The sequence below is a fragment of the Chiloscyllium punctatum genome, chromosome 12, assembly GCF_047496795.1.
Source record: "Chiloscyllium punctatum isolate Juve2018m chromosome 12, sChiPun1.3, whole genome shotgun sequence".
NCBI classification, from domain to species: domain Eukaryota; kingdom Metazoa; phylum Chordata; class Chondrichthyes; order Orectolobiformes; family Hemiscylliidae; genus Chiloscyllium; species Chiloscyllium punctatum.
The window spans coordinates 32066454-32093347 of NC_092750.1; the positions used below are offsets into that span (position 1 = coordinate 32066454).

A 26894-nucleotide genomic window follows, 5' to 3' on the forward strand; every position below is an offset into this window, starting at 1 on the left:
AGAGACGGGGGGGGAGAGAAGAGAGACGGGGGGGGGGGGAGAGAAGAGAGACGGGGGGGGGGGGAGAAGAGAGACGGGGGGGGGGGAGAAGAGAGACGGGGGGGGGGGGGGGGAGAAGAGAGACGGGGGGGGGGAGAAGAGAGACGGGGAGGGGGGGGGAGAAGAGAGACGGGGAGGGGGGGGGAGAAGAGAGACGGGGGGGGGGGGGAGGGGGGGGGGGGGGGGAGGGGGAGGGGAAGGGGGAGGGGGGGGGGAAGGAGCGGGGAGGGGGGGGGGGAGAGAGAGACGGGGGGAGGGGGGGGGGGAGAAGGGGAGACGGGGAGGGGGGGGGAGGACGGGGGGGGGGGGGGGGAGGGGGAGAGCGGGGGGGAGGGGGGGGGGGGGAGAAGAGAGACGGGGAGGGGGGGGGGAAGAAGAGAGACGGGGGGGGGGGGGGAAGAGAAGAGAGACGGGGGGGGGGGGGGAAGAGAAGAGAGACGGGGGGGGGGGAAGAGAAGAGAGACGGGGGGGGGGGGGGAAGAGAAGAGAGACGGGGGGGGGGGGAAGAGAAGAGAGACGGGGGGTGGGAAGAGAAGAGAGACGGGGGGGGGGGGGGGAAGAGACGGGGGGTGGGAGGGCGGAAAAGACGGGGGGGGAAGAGAGAGAGAGATGGGGGGGGGGGGGGGAGAGGAGAGAGATGGGGGTGGGGGGGGGGGGGGAGAAGAGAGAGACGGGGGGGGGGGAAAGAAGAGACACGGGGGGGAGAGAAGAGACACGGGGGGGGAGAGAAGAGAGATTGGGGGGGAGAGAAGAGAGATGGGGGAGAGAAGAGAGATGGGGGGGAGAGAAGAGAGATGGGGGGGAGAGAAGAGAGATGGGGGGGAGAGAAGAGAGATGGGGGGGAGAGAAGAGATGGGGGGGAGAGAAGAGAGATGGGGGGGAGAGAAGAGAGATGGGGGGGGAGAGAAAAGAGAGATGGGGGGGGGTGAGAGAAGAGAGATTGGGGGGGGAGAGAAGAGAGATGGGGGGGAAAAGAGAGAAGAGAGATGGGGGGGAAAGAGAGAAGAGAGATGGGGGGGGAGAAGAGAGAAGAGAGATGGGGGGGGGAGAAGAGAGAAGAGAGATGGGGGGGGAGAAGAGAGAAGAGAGATGGGGGGGAAAGAGAGAAGAGAGATGGGGGGGGAGAAGAGAGAAGAGAGATGGGGGGGGGAGAAGAGAGAAGAGAGATGGGGGGGGAGAAGAGAGAAGAGAGATGGGGGGGGAGAAGAGAGAAGAGAGATGGGGGGGAGAAGAGAGAAGAGAGATGGGGGGGAGAAGAGAGAAGAGAGATGGGGGGGGAGAAGAGAGAAGAGAGATGGGGGGAGAAGAGAGAAGAGAGATGGGGGGGAGAAGAGAGAAGAGAGATGGGGGGGAGAAGAGAGATGGGGGGGGAGAAGAGAGATGGGGGGGGGAGAAGAGAGATGGGGGGGGGAGAAGAGAGATGGGGGGGGGAGAAGAGAGAAGAGAGATGGGGGGGGAAGAGAGAAGAGAGATGGGGGGGAAGAGAGAAGAGAGATGGGGGGGAAGAGAGAAGAGAGATGGGGGGGAAGAGAGAAGAGAGATGGGGGGGAAGAGAGAAGAGAGATGGGGGGGGGGGGAAGAGAGAAGGAGATGGGGGGGGGAGAGAGAAGAGAGATGGGGGGGGGAAGAGAGAAGAGAGATGGGGGGGAAGAGAGAAGAGAGATGGGGGGGGGGGGGAAAGAGAGAAGAGAGATGGGGGGGGAGAGAGAAGAGAGATGGGGGGGGGGGAAGAGAGAAGAGAGATGGGGGGTGGAAGAGAGAAGAGAGATGGGGGGGGGAAGAGAGAAGAGAGATGGGGGGGGAGAAGAGAGAAGAGAGATGGGGGGGGAGAAGAGAGAAGAGAGATGGGGGGGGGGAAGAGAAGAGAGACGGGGGGGGGGGGGGGAAGAGAAGAGAGACGGGGGGGGGGGAAGAGAAGAGAGACGGGGGGGGGGGAAGAGAAGAGAGACGGGGGGGGGGAAGAGAAGAGAGACGGGGGGGGGGAAGAGAAGAGAGACGGGGGGTGGGGAGGGCGGAAAAGACGGGGGGGGAAGAGAGAGAGAGATGGGGGGGGAGAGGAGAGAGACGGGGGGTGGGGGGGGGGGGGGGGAGAAGAGAGAGACGGGGGGGGGGAAGAAGAGACACGGGGGGGAGAGAAGAGACACGGGGGGGAGAGAAGAGAGATTGGGGGGAGAGAAGAGAGATGGGGGGGAGAGAAGAGAGATGGGGGGGGAGAGAAGAGAGATGGGGGGGAGAGATGAGAGAGATGGGGGGGGGTGAGAGAAGGAGAGATGGGGGGGGTGAGAGAAGAGAGATTGGGGGGAGAGAAGAGAGATGGGGGGGAAAAGAGAGAAGAGAGATGGGGGGGGGAGAAGAGAGAAGAGAGATGGGGGGGGGAGAAGAGAGATGGGGGGGGAGAAGAGAGAAGAGAGATGGGGGGAGAAGAGAGAAGAGAGATGGGGGGGGAGAAGAGAGAAGAGAGATGGGGGGGGAGAAGAGAGAAGAGAGACGGGGGGGGGGGAATGAGAGAAGAGAGACGGGGGGGGGGAAGAGAGAAGAGAGACGGGGGGGGGGAAGAGAGAAGAGAGACGGGGGGGGGGAAGAGAGAAGAGAGACGGGGGGGGGGGGGAAGAGAGAAGAGAGATGGGGGGGGGAGAAGAGAGATGGGGGGGGAGAAGAGAGAAGAGAGATGGGGGGGAGAAGAGAGAAGAGAGATGGGGGGGAGAAGAGAGAAGAGAGATGGGGGGGGAGAAGAGAGAAGAGAGATGGGGGGGGAGAAGAGAGAAGAGAGATGGGGGGGAGAAGAGAGAAGAGAGATGGGGGGGAGAAGAGAGATGGGGGGGGAGAAGAGAGATGGGGGGGGAGAAGAGAGATGGGGGGGGGAGAAGAGAGATGGGGGGGGGAGAGAAGAGAGATGGGGGGGGGAGAAGAGAGATGGGGGGGGGAGAAGAGAGATGGGGGGGGAAGAGAGAAGAGAGATGGGGGGGGAAGAGAGAAGAGAGATGGGGGGGGGGGGGAAGAGAGAAGAGAGATGGGGGGGGAGAGAGAAGAGAGATGGGGGGGGGAAGAGAGAAGAGAGATGGGGGGTGGAAGAGAGATGGGGGGGGGGAAGAGAGAAGAGAGATGGGGGGGGAGAAGAGAGAAGAGAGATGGGGGGGGGAGAGAGAAGAGAGATGGGGGGGGGGAAGAGAGAAGAGAGATGGGGGGTGGAAGAGAGAAGAGAGATGGGGGGGGGGAAGAGAGAAGAGAGATGGGGGGGGAGAAGAGAGAAGAGAGATGGGGGGGGGGGGAAGAGAGATGGGGGGGGGGAAGAGAAGAGAGACGGGGGGGGGGAAGAGAAGAGAGACGGGGGAGAGAAGAGACACGGGGGGGAGAGAAGAGACACGGGGGGAGAGAAGAGAGATGGGGGGGGTGAGAGAAGAGAGATGGGGGGAAAAAAGAGAGAAGAGAGATGGGGGGGGAAAGAGAGAAGAGAGATGGGGGGGGGAGAAGAGAGAAGAGAGATGGGGGGGGGGAGAAGAGAGAAGAGAGATGGGGGGGGAGAAGAGAGATGGGGGGGGGGAGAAGAGAGAAGAGACACGGGGGTGAGAGAAGAGAGATGGGGGGGGTGAGAGAAGAGAGATGGGGGGGAAAAAGAGAGAAGAGAGATGGGGGGGGAAAAAAGAGAGAAGAGAGATGGGGGGGGAAAAGAGAGAAGAGAGATGGGGGGGGAAGAGAGAAGAGAGATGGGGGGGAAGAGAGAAGAGAGATGGGGGGGGAAGAGAGAAGAGAGATGGGGGGGGAAAAGAGAGAAGAGAGATGGGGGGGGGGAAGAGAGAAGAGAGATGGGGGGGAGAAGAGAGAAGAGAGATGGGGGGGAGAAGAGAGATGGGGGGGGGAGAAGAGAGAAGAGAGATGGGGGGGGAAGAGAGATGGGGGGGGGAAGAGAGAAGAGAGATGGGGGGGGGAAGAGAGAAGAGAGACGGGGGGGGGGGAAGAGAGAGAGAGACGGGGGGGGGGAAGAGAGAAGAGAGACGGGGGGGGGGAAGAGAGAAGAGAGACGGGGGGGGGGGGGGAAAGAGAGAAGAGAGACGGGGGGGGGAAGAGAGAAGAGAGACGGGGGGGGAGAGACGGGGTGGGAGCGGAAAGAAAAAAAGGATGGGGGGGGGCGGAAAAGGGGGCAGGGGAGAGATGGGGGGGGAGGGGGCGCGGGGCAGAGTGAGGGGGCAGGGTGGTGAGAGGGAGGGAGCGAGAGGGGGCAGGACAGAGGGCGCGGCCCAGAGGGGGTTGTCAGAGAGTGAGAGTGTCAGAGATGGGGGAGGCACCATCGAGGAAGCAGAATCTCAAATGTAACCTCAGCCAGTATAGGAATTGAACCTCGGTCTCTGGTGTCACTCCATCACAGACCACTGATCCAGTTCATTGAGGTATTGAATGCACTACCTGGAAATGCATTGGAAGCAGGTTTAATTGAGGCATTCATAAGGGCATTTGAAATAAACCAATGTCCAGTCACAATGGGCTGAATAGTCTCGTTCTGTGCCAAAACGATTCTGTGAATCAGAGGACAGAAAATTGAAGTAATTGGCAGAAGTAGGAATGGGGACATGAAGGGAGAAAAACATTTTGACGCAGTAGTTTAAACCTGTAATGCATTGTCTGACAGCATGACAGGGACAGATTCAAATCAAGGCATCCTGGAGGGAATTGAATCATTATGTGAAATGGAAGAATGTGCAGGGTGATGGGAAGCAATGGCTCTATATGAATTGCTCTTCGAGGCTGCACAGACACACCAGGCGGAATGGTTGCTTCTGTGCTACACCGACTTTCAAAATTTATGATCGTAAGAAAGTAGGCAATTTCTCATTTATTTAATACAAACAGAAGAATAAAAAATTTCCAGACTCAATGTTTTATTTGTAATCACATTTATTGACATAGCCAATAGGATTACCTTTACACAGATACAATCCTGGTACAAGAAACCTTTTGTCAGGTTTTATATGTTTGCAAGTCCAATGTTCAATATTTCAAAGTCTATGAAGCCTTTAGTTCCACACAGTTTAAAAAACTTCAATTAATTATGTAAAAAAATCTGTGTAAAGGTCTCTAGGCTGGCACACATGCATATAACATTATGTTTAAGCCAACCTGCCACTAAATGATAATGCACATAAAAATAATACAGTACAGTGAAAATTGCTTCAAATAAATACCCACATGAAGTACATTTTTAATGTTACTGAGCATATGATCAATACTGTAACAAAAAAAGTTAAGAACCACACCATTCTTCCAGCGAACAGAAAATATCTTTCACAATAATGTAAAATTCATCATTTAAATTGCACTTTAAAGTTATTTTTATATTCAACCAATTTGTCAGAAGTTGTCCTCAACAAACCTCACCAGTTTAATCCATGGTTTATGGTTTGTTGATGCAGCATCTATTTTCTGTTTGCTGAACTTACACAATGATTACACAGCTGGTAAGGAAAGTTAATGTCTTAATGTTTTCACATCTGCTAACAATACCAGTTATTTGCGTCCATCACCAAAGCTAAGATACGTGTGATACAGTCATCTGTACTGTAACCACGAATGTGTTAATACAATTTATTGTGTCTGTTAGGAGTCCAAACTCACTTGATTTGGTTCCCAAAATAGCATCCCCTGAATTTGCATGAATCTGCATTTCAGAAGTATCATCAACATAAAAGAATTTCATACAATTTATTTGTAAAATTAAGACTACAGTGGAAATTGTGTGCAAAAGGGGGGTTCTCAGTTGCACTTATTGCTTAATCCTTTTTGAAATTTGAATACTTTAGTTTGCAAAAACAATTGTAGGAACAAGCACACTGTTCAAAATCATCAAAGGCACTACTGGCAGGATTAACAAAATGAAGGCATGGAAACAGAACACCCCACAACAAACAATCTTTTAGATTTTTCTTCTAGGTGTACCAAGTTTTGGCACAATAACAAAAAAGAAATAAGGAGACAATTCCAAAATGGAATTTATTTGGTGCCTTTGTAAAAAATTCTATTAAATCAATGATACTTGATATTTTTAAAACCCAGAAATCCTGGAATTTGTTGGTAATACTACTTTTCAAGTGCTTATTACCATTACCAGAAAAAAAGTCAAGTTTTTTTCCTTGTTACATTGAGCTATTCCTAAGAATAATATACAAGAAAACCCCAGAATTGGATCACCCTGGATTTTAGAAGTGGCAGTTAACATATGCAAAACAAAAATTCTAATGGAGAAAATGCTGAAGCACAAATCCTGGTAGTGTAAAAATATAATTTGAACACAGGTTAAAAATATAACTGACTCCTCTGCAGCATGCAGATGCAGAACCCTATCACACCAAGTAAAGACACTACCGGTAGAGTTATATCAACAAACTCCAGCATTTTCTACCTTCCTAATAATTAAAAAATATCAAAAGTGCACAGGTTTAACATCTGATTAAAATCAATGAATAACTGGGAAACATATGAATATCATAACATCTCAATATTGTGTAATATTATATCATAAAGCATAATGTTAATCAAATTATTGAAGATTTCTTCAACACTTGTGAGTTTCTCTTCCTGCAGCAGCCATTTTAATAATGTAATTTTGTTCATGTTTGCAACTTGTAGTGCAAACAACATAAGGCAGCAAATATACTGCCTCTATTATTAATGTGGTTCAATAGTGTTCTCTTCACTATTAGGTCATTTTGTGCAATGGACTACACTAGTACTTTTTTTAAAAACTGCACTCTTGACTGCAAAGTCCTGCTCCAGGGACTTTTATCGCTGAAAAAGGGAAAATAAAAAAAATTAGCCAAAAAACTCTCATTATAAATTACCACTTGCACAAGAAGCAATTCATGAAGAATGCATAGCACAAGGTTTTGCTAGTCACATTAATCTGTTAATGCAAACTGTGTGCTGTTAGCAATCAAAACGGACCATTTTGAATTACTCTGGAACATAAAGCATACACAAACATATAACATGTTGAGGACCATTTATAGGAAGTTGACCTCACAAGTATTGAGTGACCTGATGTTGGCCATGCAAAGAGATTATTTATTACAGGAATAGGTTTACAAAGCCATTAGATAAGAGACACATGCAGGTCATTGTATGCAGACTTCTATAAGCAATAGCAAATACAGCCAGAAGCCAAAGGATAGAAAGCCTGCTACAGAGGTAGGCCTTATATGGATTTCACCTGCTGAGTCGTAACAGCAATTAGGTAACACTATGTATATAGATGCATATTCTAAACTTTACAGCAAGTTGGTCACATCATATCACAATATTGAATTATAACTTGAGACACATTTTGAACATCTGTCCAAGTTGTTTTACATATCTGCCTTAAAGTATCAAATTTGTTACTTGCATTTTGTAAAGGGAAATCACTGCATTAAAATATTCTTGAAATATGGAAGCAACTGTGCATCTGCTTCAAATATAGTAAAAATGTTAAATATCACATATCTAAATGCTAGGTTAATTCAAACCACTGGCGCTTTGCCCACAATGTAAAGAAGTTAATTATCTGTAGATCAAAAGGCCTTCAAAAGGATTGCACAGCACAGAAAACTAAACCAAGACTGAATTTAACAAATACTTTGTTTACATGATTTCAACAATGGCAAATTTCTGGTTCATTATCACAAGTTGCTCCAAAATGTTTTTAAAATGTTCAACTCTTCATTAGCTCTGCTGTGTCATAAGTTATTGAAGAAAAAAGTCTTTAAATTCTACTTTAAAGAAATTTTAAAGCTCTCAGACAGAACAGTAATTTGTAATAGGGCAGAGTACCTAAAAGAACAAAGCTTGTTCTATTATTTTGTCTGTGAACTCATACTCACAATCAGTAGCCCCAAATGGGAAAAATGGCAAATCAACATTTAATATTTACAGGAGAAATTATTGTGAATTTACTGTAGAACTCAGATTCTAGAAATGATAAATATTTCTTACTACCTCCACTAGTGAGTAATATATAAACATCAGTATGAACTAGGAGCAGAAGAGTTTTCAATTGCAGTCTTTTGACCCACTGTGGCCAGTTAGTATACAAAATAGTTTAACTTTATTCATTTAGAAATCTGGATCTACAATTTAAATATATTGCTAGCATGTAGCCATTTTGTATTAGATCTTCTTAAAGTAAGAAAATGGAGATGAATAAAGTTTATTTAAAGAATGAAGTGAAACACTTAAGCTTATTTTTACAAGGTATGAATATTCCAAGTCATAGTATGGTAAGTTTTTGGAACCACAAGATAGGCAATGCCAGTATTTTCATATTATTAACACAAATCTCCCAACTACTTATATGCAATGTGGGGGTATTAAAAGCACAAAGCTACTGACAATGAGAAATGGCAGGATATGGAATATTTCCCTATATTGCTTCAGAAGGGATTTGCCTAGGTGAAGGAAATTTGTGCCAGACAGCATACGTTTGACCACAGTTCTTACCCAATTTGGTGCACCCTCAGTCCATTGTGTGCTTCACTTTGTGCTTATTTAAATTAACAGCATCAAATGCTTCAACTGTTATTAAACTTTCCAACATGAAAATTGGAGGCTGTGAATAGTGAGGATGTTGTCAAAGGCAGCAGGATGTAGATCAGTTGGAAAGTTGGGAAGAGAAATCGCCAACACAGCTTAATTCAGACAAACAAGGTGATGCATTCTGGGAGGTCAAAAGCAAAAGAAAAGTTTACAGTAAATGATAGGACCCTTAGAAGTATTGAGTCTTTGAGTTTAAATCCATAACTCCTGAAAGTGGCAACACAAGTGAAGATGATGGTTAGGAAGGTTTATGGCAAGCTTGCCTACAGCAATCAAGCTATTGAGTATAAAAGTTGGCAAGTAATGTTGCAACTGTATAATATTTTAAGCTACATTTGAAGTGTAATGTGCAATTCTGGTGAGCACACTGTAGGAAGGCTTTAGACCAGGATGCAAAAGAGATCTGTGGGGATTTTATCTGGATTGGAATGTATGAGGTTTGACAAATTTGGAGTGCCTTCACAAGAGGCAGAGGCTGAGGGGTGACCGGATAGAAATATATAAAATTATGAGGAACATGGATACATAACTTTAAGGTGGAAGTTTAAAAGGAGGGGTGCAAGGCAAGTTTTCTTTGAAAACTTAGACAGGCATCTGGAACACATTGCTGGGGAGGTGGTAGAAGCAAATATAATAGCAATGTGTAAGAGACATTTAGGCAGACACATGAACAGGCAGAGAATACAGGGATATGAACCATGTGCAAGCAGAAGGGATTAGTTTAGAATATGGTCAGCGCAGACATACTGTTCTATGTAAATAACATATACTGCTGCAGTCACAGTCCCTGTATTTGTTGAATTCAAAGCACAATCTTATGAAACAAAAAAATTAACACATTCACTGCAAGCTTTGAAATTACTGGTATTTAATACGAGGACTTCCTCCATGTCCTATATTGTCTCACATAATCCAGAGTTCCACACCTCCTGTGCTCGAATAAACAAACAATTTGAAATTTATAGGCTGCAAGCACCAGTGGCATGAACTAACACTGAAGCATGGTACTGTGTTTCCAATACTGGAATACACAGACAAAAATCCGTCTCTTGCTCGGGATATAATCTTCACACATTATTGTACTTAAAAAAAGGGTCCAAGAATAGCATTAGTAGATATAAAACTCCAACATCCTTTATAGTCTGGAAATTACAATTCTCAATATTTTAAAAAACTGCACATCACCTTAACTACAATTTTGGTAAAACAAAATTGAAGTTTAAATGGAGATGGGATGAATTTGCATATATCAATACTGTAAACGTATGCAAAACATAATTGTTAAATGTAACCCTTTGTTTGGAAAATGAAGTGCAAACCAAACTGATTGAGAAAAACAAAAGCACATTTGTACTATAGAGACTTCAGACAGTGGTGTTGGAGCAAGCTGATAGAATGAATTGACAGCTCAGAGATACCACAGTACCCATATAACGTACAGGTATTGCAACTAAAGCCTTAAATTACAAAGTGTATATGCCACACTAATCCAATTACTTCATCTCCATACAATTAACAATCCAATACAGATTAACATATTGCAATGCTAAGAAAACAGGGCATTAATACTGTGCTGCACACCAAAGCATTACACCTATTTACTATCCAACCTCTTGTGAATCCCTTGTATATCACAATCAATCAATCACAGCAGATTTTGTATTTCTCATTGCAATACATCTGGTTGCTGACAACTACTCCCTCTTGTCTGACAACACAAGAGCGAACATGACTTACACTGGGGTTGTTAGCTCTGGTTTTGGTCCACGACTTGGTTCGGCCACGCTTGGACTGCTCATGATCAAACTCTAAGTCCTCCAGCCTTTGAGTCAATGCCAGTTTCTGCTGAATGGCCATGCGAAGAAGAGAGTTCAGAGTCTTCTTCTCATCCTCAGCAGCAGCAAGTTGACGCTGCATTTCATCCAGCTGATTTACATATTCATCGCATCTGAAATATAGATCCAATAATTACTAGCAAGCAACATCATTTAATTCATTTCGTTTGGTTAGTTAATTCATTCCATTGATATTTTCATTGTTCTAGGTTGAAGTTTAAATGAAGCTCAGCAAGTACATGATGGAGAAATCAAAATTTAATACAATAAAAAAGGTAAGAAAATAACAAACTTGATATAATTAGGATCACTTTTTTCAATTAAGTAGAACAGAACCATATATGGCACTGGATGCACTTAAGATTGTAAAACATAAGTAGACCTGCAACCTACATAGTCTATTTCAATATTTATGCTATACATGTTACTACTATTGCCAAATGCAATGAGATACAATAACCTGGCTTTCTTAAAGCATAAATGTTTCCCAAAAGTGAGCACAGCACACAAGTAGAAGTCTGAACCAGGAATAAAATAACAAATGGACAAAGTTATACGTTATATTCTTATGATAAAGTTTACAATGATGATCAGTGATGTAAGCAAGTGGAGATGTGGAGACCTCCAGACAAGTTGAAAACAGGCCGCGTTTAACTAAGCATCAACATTCACACCAAACAGCATAGGAGACAACCAAAGGCAACATGTTGTAATGTTGAATAATTATGACAGTACCAAGAATAAAACAGTTCCAGTTCAGAGAGTCACCTGATGCATCTTATCTCAGTCAAACTCCACACAAACAATGCCAGAGGGAAGTGGAAAGTTGATACTTTCTTTCAGAATTAGAAAATGTAATTAGTCACTAAAGACTAACCATTTTGTTATAGCATTTAGGACTTTTGATTTGCAGCTGAGCTTCATAACTAAATTAAATTTAATAGATTCTATATCGTGCAGCCAAGCTGACATCATGATTATGGGGAGCTAAAAAGGGTTTTTTTTTTGCCTTCTTGCATATTCTTTAGGGGTTGCCTCAGTAATTCCAGTTAAATGAAGACAAAACACACAAAATAATATCTAAGAGTTGAATTTGCATAATCTTAAAAGCATAAATTAATTCTCCAGTGGTTCAGACACTTCCGTGTATACAGGTAAGGAGGTATTTTATTTAATCCCTGGTTTCCATCGAGTCCATCGATCTCACCTGAAGTAGCGTCAGGATGGCATAACTAGCATCAGTGCTCCGGGCTTAGGGAGGATAAATCGCCAAGGGCCATTATTCACTATACAGTGATTTCTGCGGCAAATACAAATACCTGGGTAAAGATTGAGTATGTGATTGGACTCCATGACAACATATTGTGATGCAAGGCTCACACTTGAGCAAATTGTTGCAGACCGCTGCTGTGGAACCAAACCCCAAAATCAGTTCTGCGATAAATGCAAGAACATTGGAGGAAAAATTCCTAAAAATACTTTTCTCTCTTCCAGCCATTTTAGGAATTAATTTACATACTTTCATTGAAAATTGCTTTAACATTGATCAAATTTGTGGGGTAAAATTAAAGCGTGCTCTGTGAAATAACAAACATAGGCCAGATTGATTGGTTTTTTTTTTGGAAGAAACAGTATTCCAATAACACACAAACACTTGTAAATATAATACTTGAGGTGACCCCAGAAAAGGATGAAGACAGACTCGAGAAATAGGATGACTACTTTAGCAGGGAGGCAAAATGGTGACTGCAAGCACATGAATTCTGTAATTAAACAACAGAGGGTGCTAGAACATAAACTTCATAGCTCCCATAATGCTACAAAGCCAACATGCAGTCACTGAGTTAATTGCAACAGAAGTCTCAATAGCATACACCTATTCATATCCTACCTGGTGAATCTTTGTAGAGTTTAAAAATCTGAAGCATAATAATAAATTATGAATGATTAGAGAAGAAATTCTCACCAAAGAATCAAAGATTTCAGCAAATAAGCTGTTCCTTCAATCCATTTTAACAGTGTGCTGGTTCCACATTAAAGCTCCAAATTCCCCTGCATCTTTTAATTTTTTTCCTGTTAATGTTTTAACAAATTTCTTCAATTCTGAGATCAATTAATCACTTGTTTAAAGAACAAACATCAGCAATAACAATGTTTTGCTCCTTTCATTTGTAGTAGTTTTTCAAAGACATTTGCTTTCATTATTACTGATTTTTCAAATGCGATTATAATCTCCATCAATTAACTGATTCAAAGTCTGAACACATTTTGTTCTCACTTAACTTTCAATGCTCTGATTTATGGATAGCCTCCAGTACAATGTTGATGGATGCTACTAAGAATTCAGCAAAATAAAAAATGTAAAGGAAGCAAAATCAAGAACATAATTTGGATCAAGAATAGACAATACAATCCCTCAAAACCTTCTCTGCCATTCAATATTATCAAAGACCACAGCTTCCTCTCCACTTTGTTGCCAACTGCCAACACCCTTTGATTTTACTGTCACCCCAAAAATCCGTCATTTCAGTAATTAAAAACATTCAATGATGGATTATTTCATCATTGATTCATAACCTTCTTTGCAAACAAATTCCTTCTCAGTCCCAAATAATAAGCCTTTAAAAATAGAGATTGGAATGTTCTGAAAGGGGTCAAAGCAGAATTAATAAATAATACATAAATAATCTTAACCAGATTGTAATCTTGGATACCTTCAGACACGAAGAACTTAAGATGGAATCTGTGTGGGGTAAGACAGAGTCAGAAAGAATCACTGAGGAAGGATATGCAAAAGTGAAGTTCAGCAAATACTTTATAATACTCAAGGAGGTATAAGGGAGTGAATGTGAACATGCGAAAAGATGAAAATCCCAGAGTCAACAGCAGAACTTTTTCAAGGTGGGCATCTCAATATGGGTTCCCGTCTAACACTCATGGATAGTTTGAGAAGTTGAAGAGATAGGAGATACAAAAAAAAAATCAGAAAAAAGGAGCTGTTTGCAGATGTCAATGAACTTGTTCAACCAAAACTGATATTCACTGCTTGTGATGGTTGTATGTTTCTGCTTTATACGGAGTTCATTCTAACCAGATTTGTACTCAGATTAAAGTCAATATAAATTGATCCTGTTTAAATTCAGAGTTATTACAAATTGGGAAGACAGGAGTGACGTAGGAACTGTAAACCAGGCTAAAGAACATGAAATTAACAATTAATGACAGGAGCAGCAGTGGATTGGGAATCAATGCAGGATGCACTCATTTATATCGGGTGGAGCATGAAAAGCCAGTGAGGAGAGCACTGAACCTTTAATGGAGCAAGACAAACACAAAGAAGGTCTGCCAAATGGTGGAAGGCAAGACAGATTAAATGACAACAGTTGTTGGTGCAAGGCAAAAGGGAATAGCCTTGGGACAAGAAAAGAAACTGAAGATCAATCTAGGCAGAAATAGTAGAATCATTGCCAACAGCTGTTGTCCCTAAATTGGGAATAGCGGTTATGACTTGACATCAAACTCAATTTGAATACAGAAAGCTGCAAAATGCCTTAGCAAATCATGAAGTTCTCTTCATTTCATGCATAGATTCAGAGTGCAGAAAAATCCTTTTTTCACTCCGTCTACAGCAACATAACTATCACTAAAAGTGCACTAATCCCAATTTCCTGCACTTGTCCCCTATCCTTGAATATGATAATTGAAGTAATGGTTGAATGATTTCCAGCCTCCCCTCTCTGTTCAGGCAGTGTATTCCAGATTCCCACCACCCAGTGAGTGAAAACATTTTTTCTCAAATCCTCTCAATCTCACAACCATTACCTGAAAACTTGCCCTCTCATGATTGATCCCTCAACCAACTGCTCTCTATTCAGCCTGTCTAAATCCCTCAATCTTGTACACCTCGTTCTTCTCTGCTCTACAGAAAACAAAGTTAAAAATCACAACACCAGGTTATAAGTCCAGCAGGTTTACTTGGAAGCATTAGCTTTTGGAGCACTGCCAGCTACCTTTTGAAGGAGCAGTGCTCTGAAAGCTTGTACTTCCAAATAAAACTGCTGGAGTATAAGCTGCCATTCTGTGATTTTTAACTTCGCCCATCCCAGTCCAACACTAGTACCTCCACAACATGGCTAAAGAAAACAATCCAAGCCTATGTAGCCTCTCCTTCCAGCTTAATTTCTCCATCCCAAGCAACATCCTGGTGAATCTCCTCTGCACCTCCTCTAGTGCTATCACATCCTTCCTGTAGTGAGGTGACAGGAACTGCACACAGTACTCCAGTTGTGGCCTGACCAATGATCTGTACAACTCTAACATTCCCTCCTTGCTCTTATACTCTATGCCATGACTGATGAAAGTAAATGCCGCTTTAACTATTCGATTCACGTGCTCTGCAGACTTCAGGGATCTTTGAATAATCACTCCTAGATCCCTCTGTTCATCTAAGCTACCCAGTGAGTTGCCATTCAAAAGATAAGCTCTCATCTTGCTTCTTCTTCCAAAGTACTTCACCTCACACTTATCAGGGTTAAATACCATCTGCCACAGCTCTCCCCATCTGACCAACCCATCTATATCTTCCTGTAACCTACAACTATCTTCTTCACAACTAACCATTCTACCAATCTTGGTGTCATCTGCAAACCTGCCCAACATTCCTCCCCACATTTTCATCTGCATCATTTATGCACAGAACAAAAAGTATCCCAGTGCTCCTTGTGGTACACCAGACTCCAGTCACTCAAACAGCCTTCAATCACTACCCTTTGTGTCCTATTACTAAGCCAGTTTCTGATCCACCTCACTAAGTTTCCCTGAATTCCACGTGCTTTAACCTTCTCAGTCAATCTCTCATATGGGACCTTGCCAAAAGCTTTGCTAACACCCATATACACCACATCAATTGAACTTCCTTCATTCATACACCATCACATATTCAAAAAATATTCACAAATCCCTCTGAAAAAGCCATGTTAACTATCCCTAATTAACCCATGGCTTTCCAAACTGGTATAAACTCACTCCTTCTAGCTTTATTTTAATAAATCTGCCTTCTCCTAATCAAAATTCATCTTTTACAGGTCATATGTTTCCTTGTGCAGAACAAATTTGAACTGTACCCTGTTGTGGTTGCTATCGCCTTAATGATTCCCCACTGCCATAATATCGAACACTTATCCGACTTTTCTCCAACTGACATGAGACTTACTTTTCTGTAATTCCTTGGTTCACTTCCACCATCTCTTGTAAAAAGAGAAACCACATTAGCCATCCTCCAGTCCTCTGGTAATTCCCCTGCGCCAGACAGGAATTAAAAATCTGCGCCAGAGCAATGCAATTTCCTGCCTCACCTACCACAACATCCTGGACGCAATTTCTGGGCCAGGGGCTTTGCCTGTTTTCAAGCCCAACAGAACCTCCAATACCTCCCCATTTCCTATGTCAAACTGTGCAATTTTCTCTCAGTCCCTTTTTTCTAAATTCAATACCTGTGTTCTCCTTTTCCAGAGTAAAGACTGAAGAGGTGGATTCATTCAACGCCCTCCCAATATCTTACAGCTTCACACACAGTTTTCTCCCTGGTTCCTTTTGGGCCCTCCTCTCCCTGGTTAACCTCTTTACCTAAACATTTATATATAAAATATCTTAAGGTTCTCTCTAATCCTGTTCATAAGTTCGGTTCATGCCTCCCTTTTGCTCTAACTGTTTTCGTAAGTTCCCTCTTGCACTTCCTGAATTCCTCTTGGGCCACAGCGGAATTGCTCCATTTGGATTTACTAAAAGCCCGGCTCCTCTTTATTCAGTCCTGAATTGTCCTGGACATCAGAGCTCTCTGAATTTATTGCTTCTGTATTTCCCTCTAAATGGTACATGTTGGACTTGTGCTTCCTCCCCAGGTCCTTTTTGGAATGCCCCTCATTGCTCTGCTGTAGACTTATACGTAAGGGGCTGTTCCTGGTCTACTGTGACCAGATCTTGCTTTATTTTAATAAATCTGCCTTCTCCCAATCAAAATTCATCTTTTATAGGTCATATGTTTCCTTGTGCAGAACAAATTTGAACTGTACCCTGTTGTGGTTGCTATCGCCTTAATGATTCCCCACTGCCATAATATCGAACACTTATCCGACTTTTTCCCCAGAACTAGATCCAGTACTGTGCCACCCCTTGTATGGCCTTTTACGTATTGATACAAAAACATCCCCTGGATACATTTCAAGAAAAATGGTAAGCTTACACTGGAATAGAGTCAGAGATGTACAGCATAGAAACAGATCCTTCGGTCCAACCTGTCCATGCCGACCAGATATCCCAACCCAATCTAGTCCCACCTGCCGGCACCGAGCCCATATCCCTCCAAACCCTTCCTATTCATATACCCATCCAAATGCCTTTTAAATGTTGCAACTGTACCAGCCTCCACCACTTCCTCTGACAGCTCATTCCATACAGGTACCACCCTCTGCGTGAAAACGTTGCCCCTTAGGTCTCTTTCATATCTTTCCCCTCTCACCCTAAACCTATGCCCTCTTCTGGACTCCCCAACCCCAGGGAAAAGACTTTGCCTATTTACCCTATTCATGCCTCTCATAACTTTGTAAACCTCTATAATGTCACCCCTCAGTCTCCGTGCTCCAGGGAAAACAGCCCCAGCCTGTTCAGCCTCTCCCTATAGCTCAAATCCTCCAACTCTGGCAACATCCTTGTAAATCTTTTCTGAACCCTTTCAAGTTTCACAACATCTTTCCGATAGGAAGGAGACCAGAATTGCAAGCAATATTCCAACAGAGGCCTAACCAATGTCCCAATAAAGGAAAGCATACCAAAAGCGTGGTGGGAGAGGAGCAGAAACTAAAATGGTCAGCGTTGGGAAGCTTTAGGTCAAGATTGCTCAATGAGCAGAGAGGTTCTGCAATTGGTCACCCAATTACTGATTCATCTCCCAGAATAGAAGACACCACATTATGGATACTCAATACAGTAGGCTAAATTGTAAGGATTACAAGTAAAATTTAAGAACCTTAAGAGTTAGGAGGAAGGAAATAAAGTGTGAGTATTGAACTTCCTATGCTTTCACAGCAAGTGTTGCGGAAAGGAGAACAGGGCGATCGTGGAGTAGAATGGCATATTAACATAATAGAATCTCTGGAACGCTGAAAGGGATGGGGAGATGTTGGATAGTGAAAGTTGATTGGTTGAATGCGGTGATCAAAACATAGAAATATAAGACAAAAGAACCTCTCTGTGGTTCTGAAAGGGAGAGGAATGAGTGAGGGTAGAAGTCCAGGAAATGAGATGGACATGGTTGAGGATCCTATTGAGCACGATTGAAGGGAATCCTTGGCTGAGCAGAAAGGAAGATGTATTGGAAATAACAGTTTGGAAGATGGCATGAGATCATAGTTGCTTATGAATTCATGTGAATCATATATTCTCTAATGGAAAGGCTTCTACTCTTAGGTTCATTATTTCCTTATTAAAAAGTGTGTTAACTGCATCTTTATATTCGCAGGTTTTTTTTTTAAAATCAGAAGCAAAATCGCTAATATAAAGTAATATTGTTTGAAGCAATGGAATGCTTAATTTATTAAGCAATCTAGGTATTTTGAGTAATGCTTTATTCTGAGAAGGTATATTACATTGGCAAAGACATTTCTGAGATTTCTGAATACCAAATGAATGACGATAAATTTGGATTCATTAATTAGCATTTAGAAGGTAATGCATTAACCTAACTAATCTAATTTGGTCAATCTAATTCCTACTTTCTTCATTAACTTTTAATCACAACTTCAGACTGCTCATCACTTTAACAATGGTCAAATATTTATGCATATTTCTAGAAGAATAGAAATGAGTATGCTGGATTCAGTACAGCGCCCTGAGGAAATGTGGCCCTATCTAGGCCTAAGATCAGAGTTATGGAATTTCAGCCAGATATTTTAAAATTTGTTCATGGGATGTGGGTGCTGCTGGCAAGGCAGGCATCCACTGCCATTCCCAACTGTCTTTGAGAAGGTGGTGTTGTACCATTATTTACACAACAAAACATCACACCTATAAGAAGGTAATAATTTGTCCAAAGTTTCAGAAATCCAATTTCATATTGACTTCCATATAAAACTTAGCTGAACACTTCTTTTAGGATTACAACATACATCAAAACCTGTCTAAACTATCACGTTTATCATTTTGGTCATTTCTTCAGTCGTGCTGAAGCTATGTTGGCTTTCCAATATCTATCAAACCCTCTACTCAAAGTACATCATACAAATAATCAAAATGTTTACAGCACTGAAAGAGGCCAATCAAACCAACAAGTCTACATTTAATATGTAACAGCTTTTCTACTACCAAGTTAACAGATTTACAATTTCTAGAGTCTGATTTTGAAGAATGAAATGAGCCAAAACATATTTGTAACTCATTAAAGTCTCCTTGCGCTTTTGCAAAAATTTACCTCAGTCCATGAAGCCTGTCTGTGCCACACTTCAGCTCTGACTTTGCTTTCAGCTGTTATCGTTTCATGCAATTTTTAATGATCACAACCATTTTTAATAATATTTGGGGAAAATGGTTATACTTTGTATTTTAACAATCCAATGGCTGCAGTGCTCCAATGAAAATTACTGAAGCAAATGTTGTTGGGGTCGGCAGTGGCAATGAAGTAAGTGCGTTTTAAACTTGATTAGATTTGCTATGAATTTTAGAGAATAGAAGACAAATTTGAGCTTTTGGAGACAATGAGGAAACATTATTATTTTTCTCTTTTTTTTCAGAAAGAATACAGAAGCATGAATTACAAAGGGAGTATGTCAATCAGCAATTGTGCAGATGCAAGTTCAATGTAGCAAAATAGAAGGCAATCACTTTCAATCCAAGGCAGGCCTGGGAAGGTGTTTGGGTAAGTTCTATTTTAATTATCTGGCAACATCTGTGGGGGAGGAAAAATGGATTAATATTCCAGGTTATCACAGATCCAAAAAGTTAACTGTTTCTCGCTACAAATTCTCTATTTTTAATTTCTGATTTCCAGAAACGACAGAATTGCAGTTTTGTGTTACTATAATTATATTCAGATTTCAGGGAATTCAGATTTCAGGGAATTCAGATTTCAGGGAATTCAGATTTCAGGGAATTCAGATTTCAGGGAATTCAGATTTCAGGAGAGACCATAGAAGCTGGGTTTGTTCTTCTTACAGCAGAGAAGATTAAAGAGATTTTTTTTTAAAGAAGTGTCTAAAATTTGACAACACTTATTCTGATACAGAGAAACTGTTTCTATTGCAAGTTACCAAAAGACATAGGTAAAATAACTGGCAAGAACCAGCCGAGGACTAATGACAATCTAATGGCACCTCCTCGAAGAGCACAGCAAGCACTTTGATCATAGCTTTCAAAGGGAAATGTTTATGGGGTAACAATGGACTTTCATTACAATACAGTTGGAATATAAAGGGAGATGAAGTTATGATCCAGTTATGCAGAGCTGCAAATGATTAGCTTGGAATGGAAATGTAGTGGAGACCAAGTTCAACTGAAGCATTTAAGAGGGCACTGGATGATTATTTACATAGCTATAACATGTAAGATTATGGGGAAAAGACAGAAAATCAGCATTAAATTTAAAATATTGAGAGAGCTGGTGTAAACATGATGGACTGAAATGCCTCTTTCTGTACTGTAACAGTCTGTAAATGGGAGAGCTGGCTCGAGAGGCTGCATGGTCTATTTCTACTCCTATTTCACATATTTGTATAACTAATATGAGGTAGTGTTGGCGGTGAGAGTTGAATATGGGATAAATCCAAAACTAGGAGATACTGTTTTAAAATTGGGGATTGCCTTTTAGGATAGACATAAGGAAGTTTTTCTTCTTCCGAGCAACTATGGAACTCTGACTACGATGATGGAGTCATTAAATATTTTGTAGATAGATTTAGTTCTGTTCTGCAAGAAAATCAAAGACTATCAGGAACAGGTGGGAATGTGGGAAAAATTCAAAATCAGCCATGATCCTACTGAATGGTGCAGTAGGCTCAAGAGGCTGAATGCCTGTTTCTGCTCCTAACTCCCATGATTGTTGGCTTAGATGAATATAATTTGATTTGTTTTTCAACATACCAGTGCACTATTATGTAAAAATGCAGGGAATTTTCCCTGGTCAATTTCCATTCAGCACCAATATCAATTAAAAAAGCAAAATATTTGATCATTACCAAATTGTTATTTGCTACATTATATATGCAATTGCAGTTCAAAAAGCAATTTATTGGCTGTCAGTGCACTTTGAAGTACTACGGTCATAAAATTTGTTACATAAATGCAAATCTTCCCTCTATTATTGATTGGGAAAGAGTCACATCAAGTAGATTGGAATGTTCTATAAAGGACCAGACTATTAAAAGGCATGCTAGAAGAGATTATGGAATGAAAATTAAAACAAGGCGGAGAAAGAGAAGGATGCCAATGCACCACCAAAAGAATGGGAGGTGTTACAACACAGGCTAAACCCCTCTGCTAACTTAAACCAGCCACACAGAAAAAGTTCACCTCACACAGTAATCTGTTAAAAGAACTATCTCAAAGGTTACTACTTAAAGAATAAAATTGTTAATTTTTACTTTAAGTCCAACAAAGAATATTAAAACAAACTCTCTCTTAAATCTATCTTTTACCTCCCACTTTAAAATACTAGCCCGATTTAAAAAAAAAATCACATTTCAAAACCCAGTCAGCTTTGTTGATTCTCCTTGGTAGATTTTTCTCTGTATATTTTCTCTTGGTTGGTTTTGCTGTTCTGCTGCACAAACTTATAGACTTGTACCTTTCAGAGAGCTGTTCTGCTGGTGGCTTGTTGGTGGCTTTACAGTTCTCCTTTCGCTGTTCAAAATATCCAGTTTTATATCTCAAAACATCAGATCATTTCATTGGTTTGATGTCCTCTCAAACAGTAAAATTCAAATTTGATTTGATTTTGATCTCTGGGGCATAATTTAAAACGATTGGCCGAATTTGTTTTTGTTCCATAGCAACACAACTCCAGCGATTTGTTTCGACCAAGTGTTACATTGTTATCTTGTTCAGAACACTGCTTTCAGGCCTTGCTAGCTTCCTCTCTCAAAAGGTACAGTTCACACCTATACCTTCATAATAGGAGGGTGAATGAAGAAAGTAGATAGATAATGTTTGGTAAAAGAAAGATGAAGAAGCCACATTACTTGCCTTAAGCACAGTACTAATAATGATAACAATTCTTTCAATAGCAAATAATAAAAGTACAAAACATACTTGGTTTTATAGAATGTTACTCAACATACTGTAGCATATAGTGGCTGAATCTTCATACATAGAAGATTGAAACAGGGAGCAGGCCCTTCAACCCTTTGAGCTTGCTCCACCATATTATAAGATCATCAAGCTGCATCCTAATCCTATTTCCCCATTCCCAATATCACTGAATCGCTTCAGCATCAAGAGCTATATCTACTTCCTTCTTGAAAACACAATGTCGTGGCCTCAATCAACTTTGTGTTAGTGAATTCCAGAGACTCATCATTCTCTGGGTGAAGAAATTTCTCTTGATTTTAGTCCCAGAGATTTGCCCCTTATGCTTAAACTTTGTCTGGTTTCCCCAACACCAGGAACATCTTTCCAGAATCTAACCTTTCACTGTGGGCAGCACCATAGACGGCTCAGTGGTTAGCACATGCAGCCTCACAGCGCCAGAAGCCTGGGTTCAATTCCAATGTTGGGCGACTGTCTGTGTGGAGTTTGCACATTCTCCCTGCGTCTGTGTGGGTTTCCTCCAGCTGCTCTGGTTTCTTCCCACAGTCCAAAAGATGTGCAGGATATGTGAATTGGCCACGCTAAATTGCCTAGATAGTGTTCAGGGAGTGTAGGATAGGTGCATTAGTCTCGGGTAAACAGAGTAATAGGGTCGGGGAATGGGTCTGGGTGGGTTACTCTACGGAAGGTCGGTGTGAACTTGTTGAGCCGAAGTGCCTGTTTCCACACTGTAAAGATTCTATGATTCTATCAACCTGTCCAGTCATGATATTATTTATAGGCTTCTGTGAGGTAACAGGTAACTTGATTAAAAATATATAAAAGGCCCTGAATGGTTTTGATGATTTTAATATGGAAAGATGTTCCTTCTTGTGGGCGATTCCAGAACTAGGAGGCATTAATCTAAAATTAGGATTCACCTTTTCAGGACACAGATGAAAAAAATTTTGTTTCCTCCAAGGATTGAAAGACTTTGGAACTTTCTGCCTCAGCAGCCTGTGGAGGTAGGGACATGAAATATTTTTGAAGACAGTAGTAGATAGATTTTTGTTGGGGCAAGGGAATCAAAGATTATCAGGGGTAGATGGGAATGTAGAATTTGAAGCACAATCAGATCAGGCATAATTTTAACAAATGGTGAAGCAGACTATTTTACCCCTATTTCATAATGTTAGAATGTGCTAAAGTAGATTAGAACGTTAGCTTGGTTTGATCGAGAAAGGAGAAATCTCTGGTGCAATCCTCACATTGAAAGTCAGTTCTAGAATCAGGAATGACCTTGGGAAAACAGAAAGGAAGCAGTCCACTGAGAGCAAAATAATAGCTTTGAGCTGTTCACAGAAGAATAAAATTTCTATTTTCTGAGCAGATCTAAGCAGAACTGTGATTGGGGATTGTTGGCTGTGTTAAAAATTACCTGGATTAATCTTTTGTTGTTGGTAGAACAGGCAGCTAACTAAATAATGTTTGCAAATGTTGAATTTAATTAATTAGTTTGTTTAGATGAAAACCTTAGGAATTAAAATCTTACATGACCATTCCTGTCAGTTACTTGAAATCCAAATATCTTTTTAGAAGGTCTCAGTCTTCACAGAAATTGTAACATACTTTTATATTGAAAGAACTATTATACTTGACACCAAAGGTTTATTGTGCCTCTTTTGTTTTTAAGATAGTCCAATTCCAAATTTAGGTGCCCAAACATATAGTTATAAATTTCCAATAAAATTCCTGAAAAGGAAACAGAACAAATGAAAAACCTTATCTACTTAGCCAAAATTAAGAATATAATCTTTACCTTGTTGCAAACATGGCTCTCAAGGATGAGAAAGTAGCAGCATCTTCTTTTAAAGCCTTGAGTTCATTACGCAGCTTCAGTATGGTCTCTGTGACCATAGCTTTCTCGATCTCATATTTACTTTTCAGGTTTGTAAGGGCTACTTCAGCAGTCTAAAGAAGAAATACAACTTTATGAAATTCATACAAAAATGTTAATTATTAAATTAAAAATGCAACTTACAACTATAACTAAACTATTTGCATTAATGGCGATGATTAAATCTGAGCTGTTAACAACATTCTAAAACCTGTGCACATGAACATCATTTCTATTATATATAGATCTCGGATTAAGGCAATGCTAATTGAAGTGCATTCGAAAATAAACTGGTGAACATTAATAGCTTGCTCATTAAAGTTAAATTTGTTGATGATCCTACCAACTAGATATATATAACAACCAAAGGTTTGATTAAGCCAGAATTATTATTGAAGTGTGTGTGTAGCTCATATTTTGAAAATTTTCCTACCTGCTTGTTCGCTTTGAGTACTGTCCTCAGTGTTGCTATTTGTTCTCTCTTGGTACTTAATAAGGACTTCAGTTTCAAGATCTCATCCATAAATACTTCTTTGTCTTTGTCTGCCACTGACCCAAGTTCAGGCGACGTAGGACGTTGTTTGGATAGTTCTGTTGATCTATCAACGGCTTTTTGAAGGTGCTTGATTTGGTCTCGAATGACAGCAATCAGGTTGTAAATGTTCATTGGCTCTTTACGTGGATCACTGGAGTAAGACAATGGGGAGGGCAAAGGTGAACCAGATGATGATACAGTGTCTCCATTACCATTTTCAATTTTTCCCATCTCTCCTGGAAAAAGTCCCTTTGTCAGCAGAACTGGTGATTTTCTTTCTTTACCTTCTGGACTACTGCGAACACCTTTGCCTTCCTTGAAGTAATCCAGAATCACCCGGTTGGGTGTCTCATTGTTGCACATACAAACATGGTTGTACAGATTTGCTAATTCTTCGCTGAAAGTGACCAGCTCATCTTGAGCAACAGTCAAACTACCTTGGGTTCCTTCAGCTACTTCACTCACTTTCTTCAGTTCCTTTTCAAGGCAGATTACCTGGTCCCGGTCCTGTTTATTAGTTTTTTCCAGTAATGTAAGTTTTTCTGTCAATACTTGGATTTCACTTTCATTTCTTGTCTTCTCTTTTTCATATTTGTTCTCATTATCAGTGTACTTGGCCTTCAGATTTTTTAGTTCTTCCTTCAGTTCATTTACATCAGCTATTGCTACCTTGTACTTGCACTCCAGAATCTCAGGTCCATTTATGTCTACTTCATAGTAATCGCCATCTTCATGACTGTCGCGTTCTTTTTCATTATCAAGTGAAGTTTGTCGTTCTTTGCTAGCCTGCAGTTTCTTCATAGCACTGACATGCTCAGTGAGTCTGCTAACTTTTTCATGTTGCTCTGACAAAGCACCTCTGGCATGTTCTAACTGCTTCTGAGACTCTTGGAGAGTAGCAAGCAAGGAGTTCTTCTCCCTTTCCACCTGAAATACATTGCAGTTAGAAATAAAGGTAAGACATAACGAAAAAGAAACATCTTCATTTATATCAGACTGGTCACAGAGCCAAGGTACCTCAAAGCACTTTACAACTTGAGAAAATTTCAAGTGTAGTCATTGTCATAGTATTAGAAAATATGACCATCGAGTTGTTCATACCAATATCCTATAACAGCAATGAAATAATGACCGGAAAAGCTATATTTTAGTGAAGCTGGTTATGGATTAATATTGGTTGAAGCGCTGGAGATCTCAGGCAAACCATGTACTAATTTCATCTGTAAATGAGACATATTGAAAACAAAATGTATAAAATTATGCAATTAGTAGGCTTACAGGAAGTGGTCACAAAAAAGAATTATAAAGCAGACTATTCAATACATGTCCTAATTGTCAAAATCTGCTCTAGTCTAAGATACCCATATTCCCACTTTGGTGAAACTCTATTATCAAGCAGACTACCTAGATAGGGATTTTGAGGGCTGAACTTTTACTTTCAGATCCCAAACCTGCCATCACAAACTGTGGGTGGAAACCCCCAAGTACCTGCAGCAGCACAATGCAGAGGAGAATTTTGCAGGTGGCAGGCAATTAAGTATCAGCCTCTGAAAGTGCTGGTCGATTCAGAATGGCAAAAGGGTCCCAGGAACTGAAAGGCTAAGGGGAGACTGCCAACACAAATAGATTATCAGTTTCAACGTCAGAGGTAGGAGCTGTTAGAGACACCTCCATTTCAAGCTGCCAATCACAAATTAGCTAAGACAGACAACCAGGAGGGCTGGGTCCAGAAAGTTAGGGTCTTTAGGTAGAAGTAATAGCAAGAAACACTGCAGCAACTGCGGCTGATTTTTAGATGTATAATACAGCCAAAAGTTTGATTAAGCCACAATTATTATTGAAGTGTGTGTGGCTCATAGTTTGAAAATTGCAGGCTTTGTTGACAATTCTAGCCGCATTGCCAACTGAGAGGCTTCATAATGATCAACCAACATGATTGGTACTCTATCCTCTGAACTAAATATTCAGTTAAGGTCAGGAAAGTACTCTCTTAGGCAGCTGGGGGCTTAATTGCCCACCATGTTCAGATGATAGCTGTATACGGGACCTGACATCTCTCCAAAATTACTAGGCATCAGGCCCACAAGACACTTGGGGACATGAAACTGCAGCATGGCATGCCTCCTCAGCCAAATTAAATTTCTGCAACATCAAATGATAAATCTCAGAGGGAAGCAAAAATTGTGCCTGGTTCAATAGATCATTCAAATAAGCAGTTTTCTTTCTTGAAAGGTATTTGCTTTAAAAATACAGCCAATATCCAAAGCTTTAGAAGGTTGTATTATTTTAGTTAAATGATGCAACTTTATCAATAAAGAAAGCTTCTATTATTGGAGAGTTTTTCAATTCTCAAGATATACCTAAAATAGGATTAAGACTGCCTTGAGAACTGCATGCAAGTTATTACTGGACCAAACTTTGAACAATGATTTAAAATATTTCAATATTTAAATGCAGCAGCTTTATAATCAGAGATAGGACAAGGTCTATATAAATAGGATTGATAAGACATTTCAACAAACATTAGATACAAATGTTAACATGTTAATTCATCATGGTACTTATATTGGTCCCCATCCACAGGGGAGGTGATGGTCTAGAGAGATTATCACTAGACTATTAATCAGAAACTCAGCTAATCTCCTGAGGACCCGAGTTTAAATCCAGTCACGGCAGATGGGATTAAATTAAAACTTGGATTCAATTTTTTAAAATTTGGAATTAAGAATCTACTGATGGCATGAAATGATAGCTGATT

The 26894-nt window shown here is 41.3% G+C and overlaps 1 protein-coding gene across 2 annotated transcripts in view; it reads right to left on the reverse strand.

Moving 5' to 3' along the window:
* Positions 1-4911: 4911 nt before the first annotated feature.
* The window catches only part of LOC140483759 (protein bicaudal D homolog 2-like), an 89097-nt gene continuing 67114 nt past the window's right edge, over positions 4912-26894 (reverse strand). The window contains exons 5-8 of one of the 2 annotated variants that reach the window (XM_072582283.1): positions 24035-25063; positions 23524-23675; positions 10336-10546; positions 4912-6816 (exon numbers count right to left, since the gene is read on the reverse strand). In XM_072582283.1, coding sequence (XP_072438384.1) covers positions 6811-6816; positions 10336-10546; positions 23524-23675; positions 24035-25063 — 1398 coding nt within the window. In that variant the 3' untranslated portion in view covers positions 4912-6810. Of the gene's footprint in view, positions 10547-23523; positions 23676-24034; positions 25064-26894 lie in introns of both variants that reach the window. The other variant, XM_072582281.1, reaches the window with a different exon arrangement.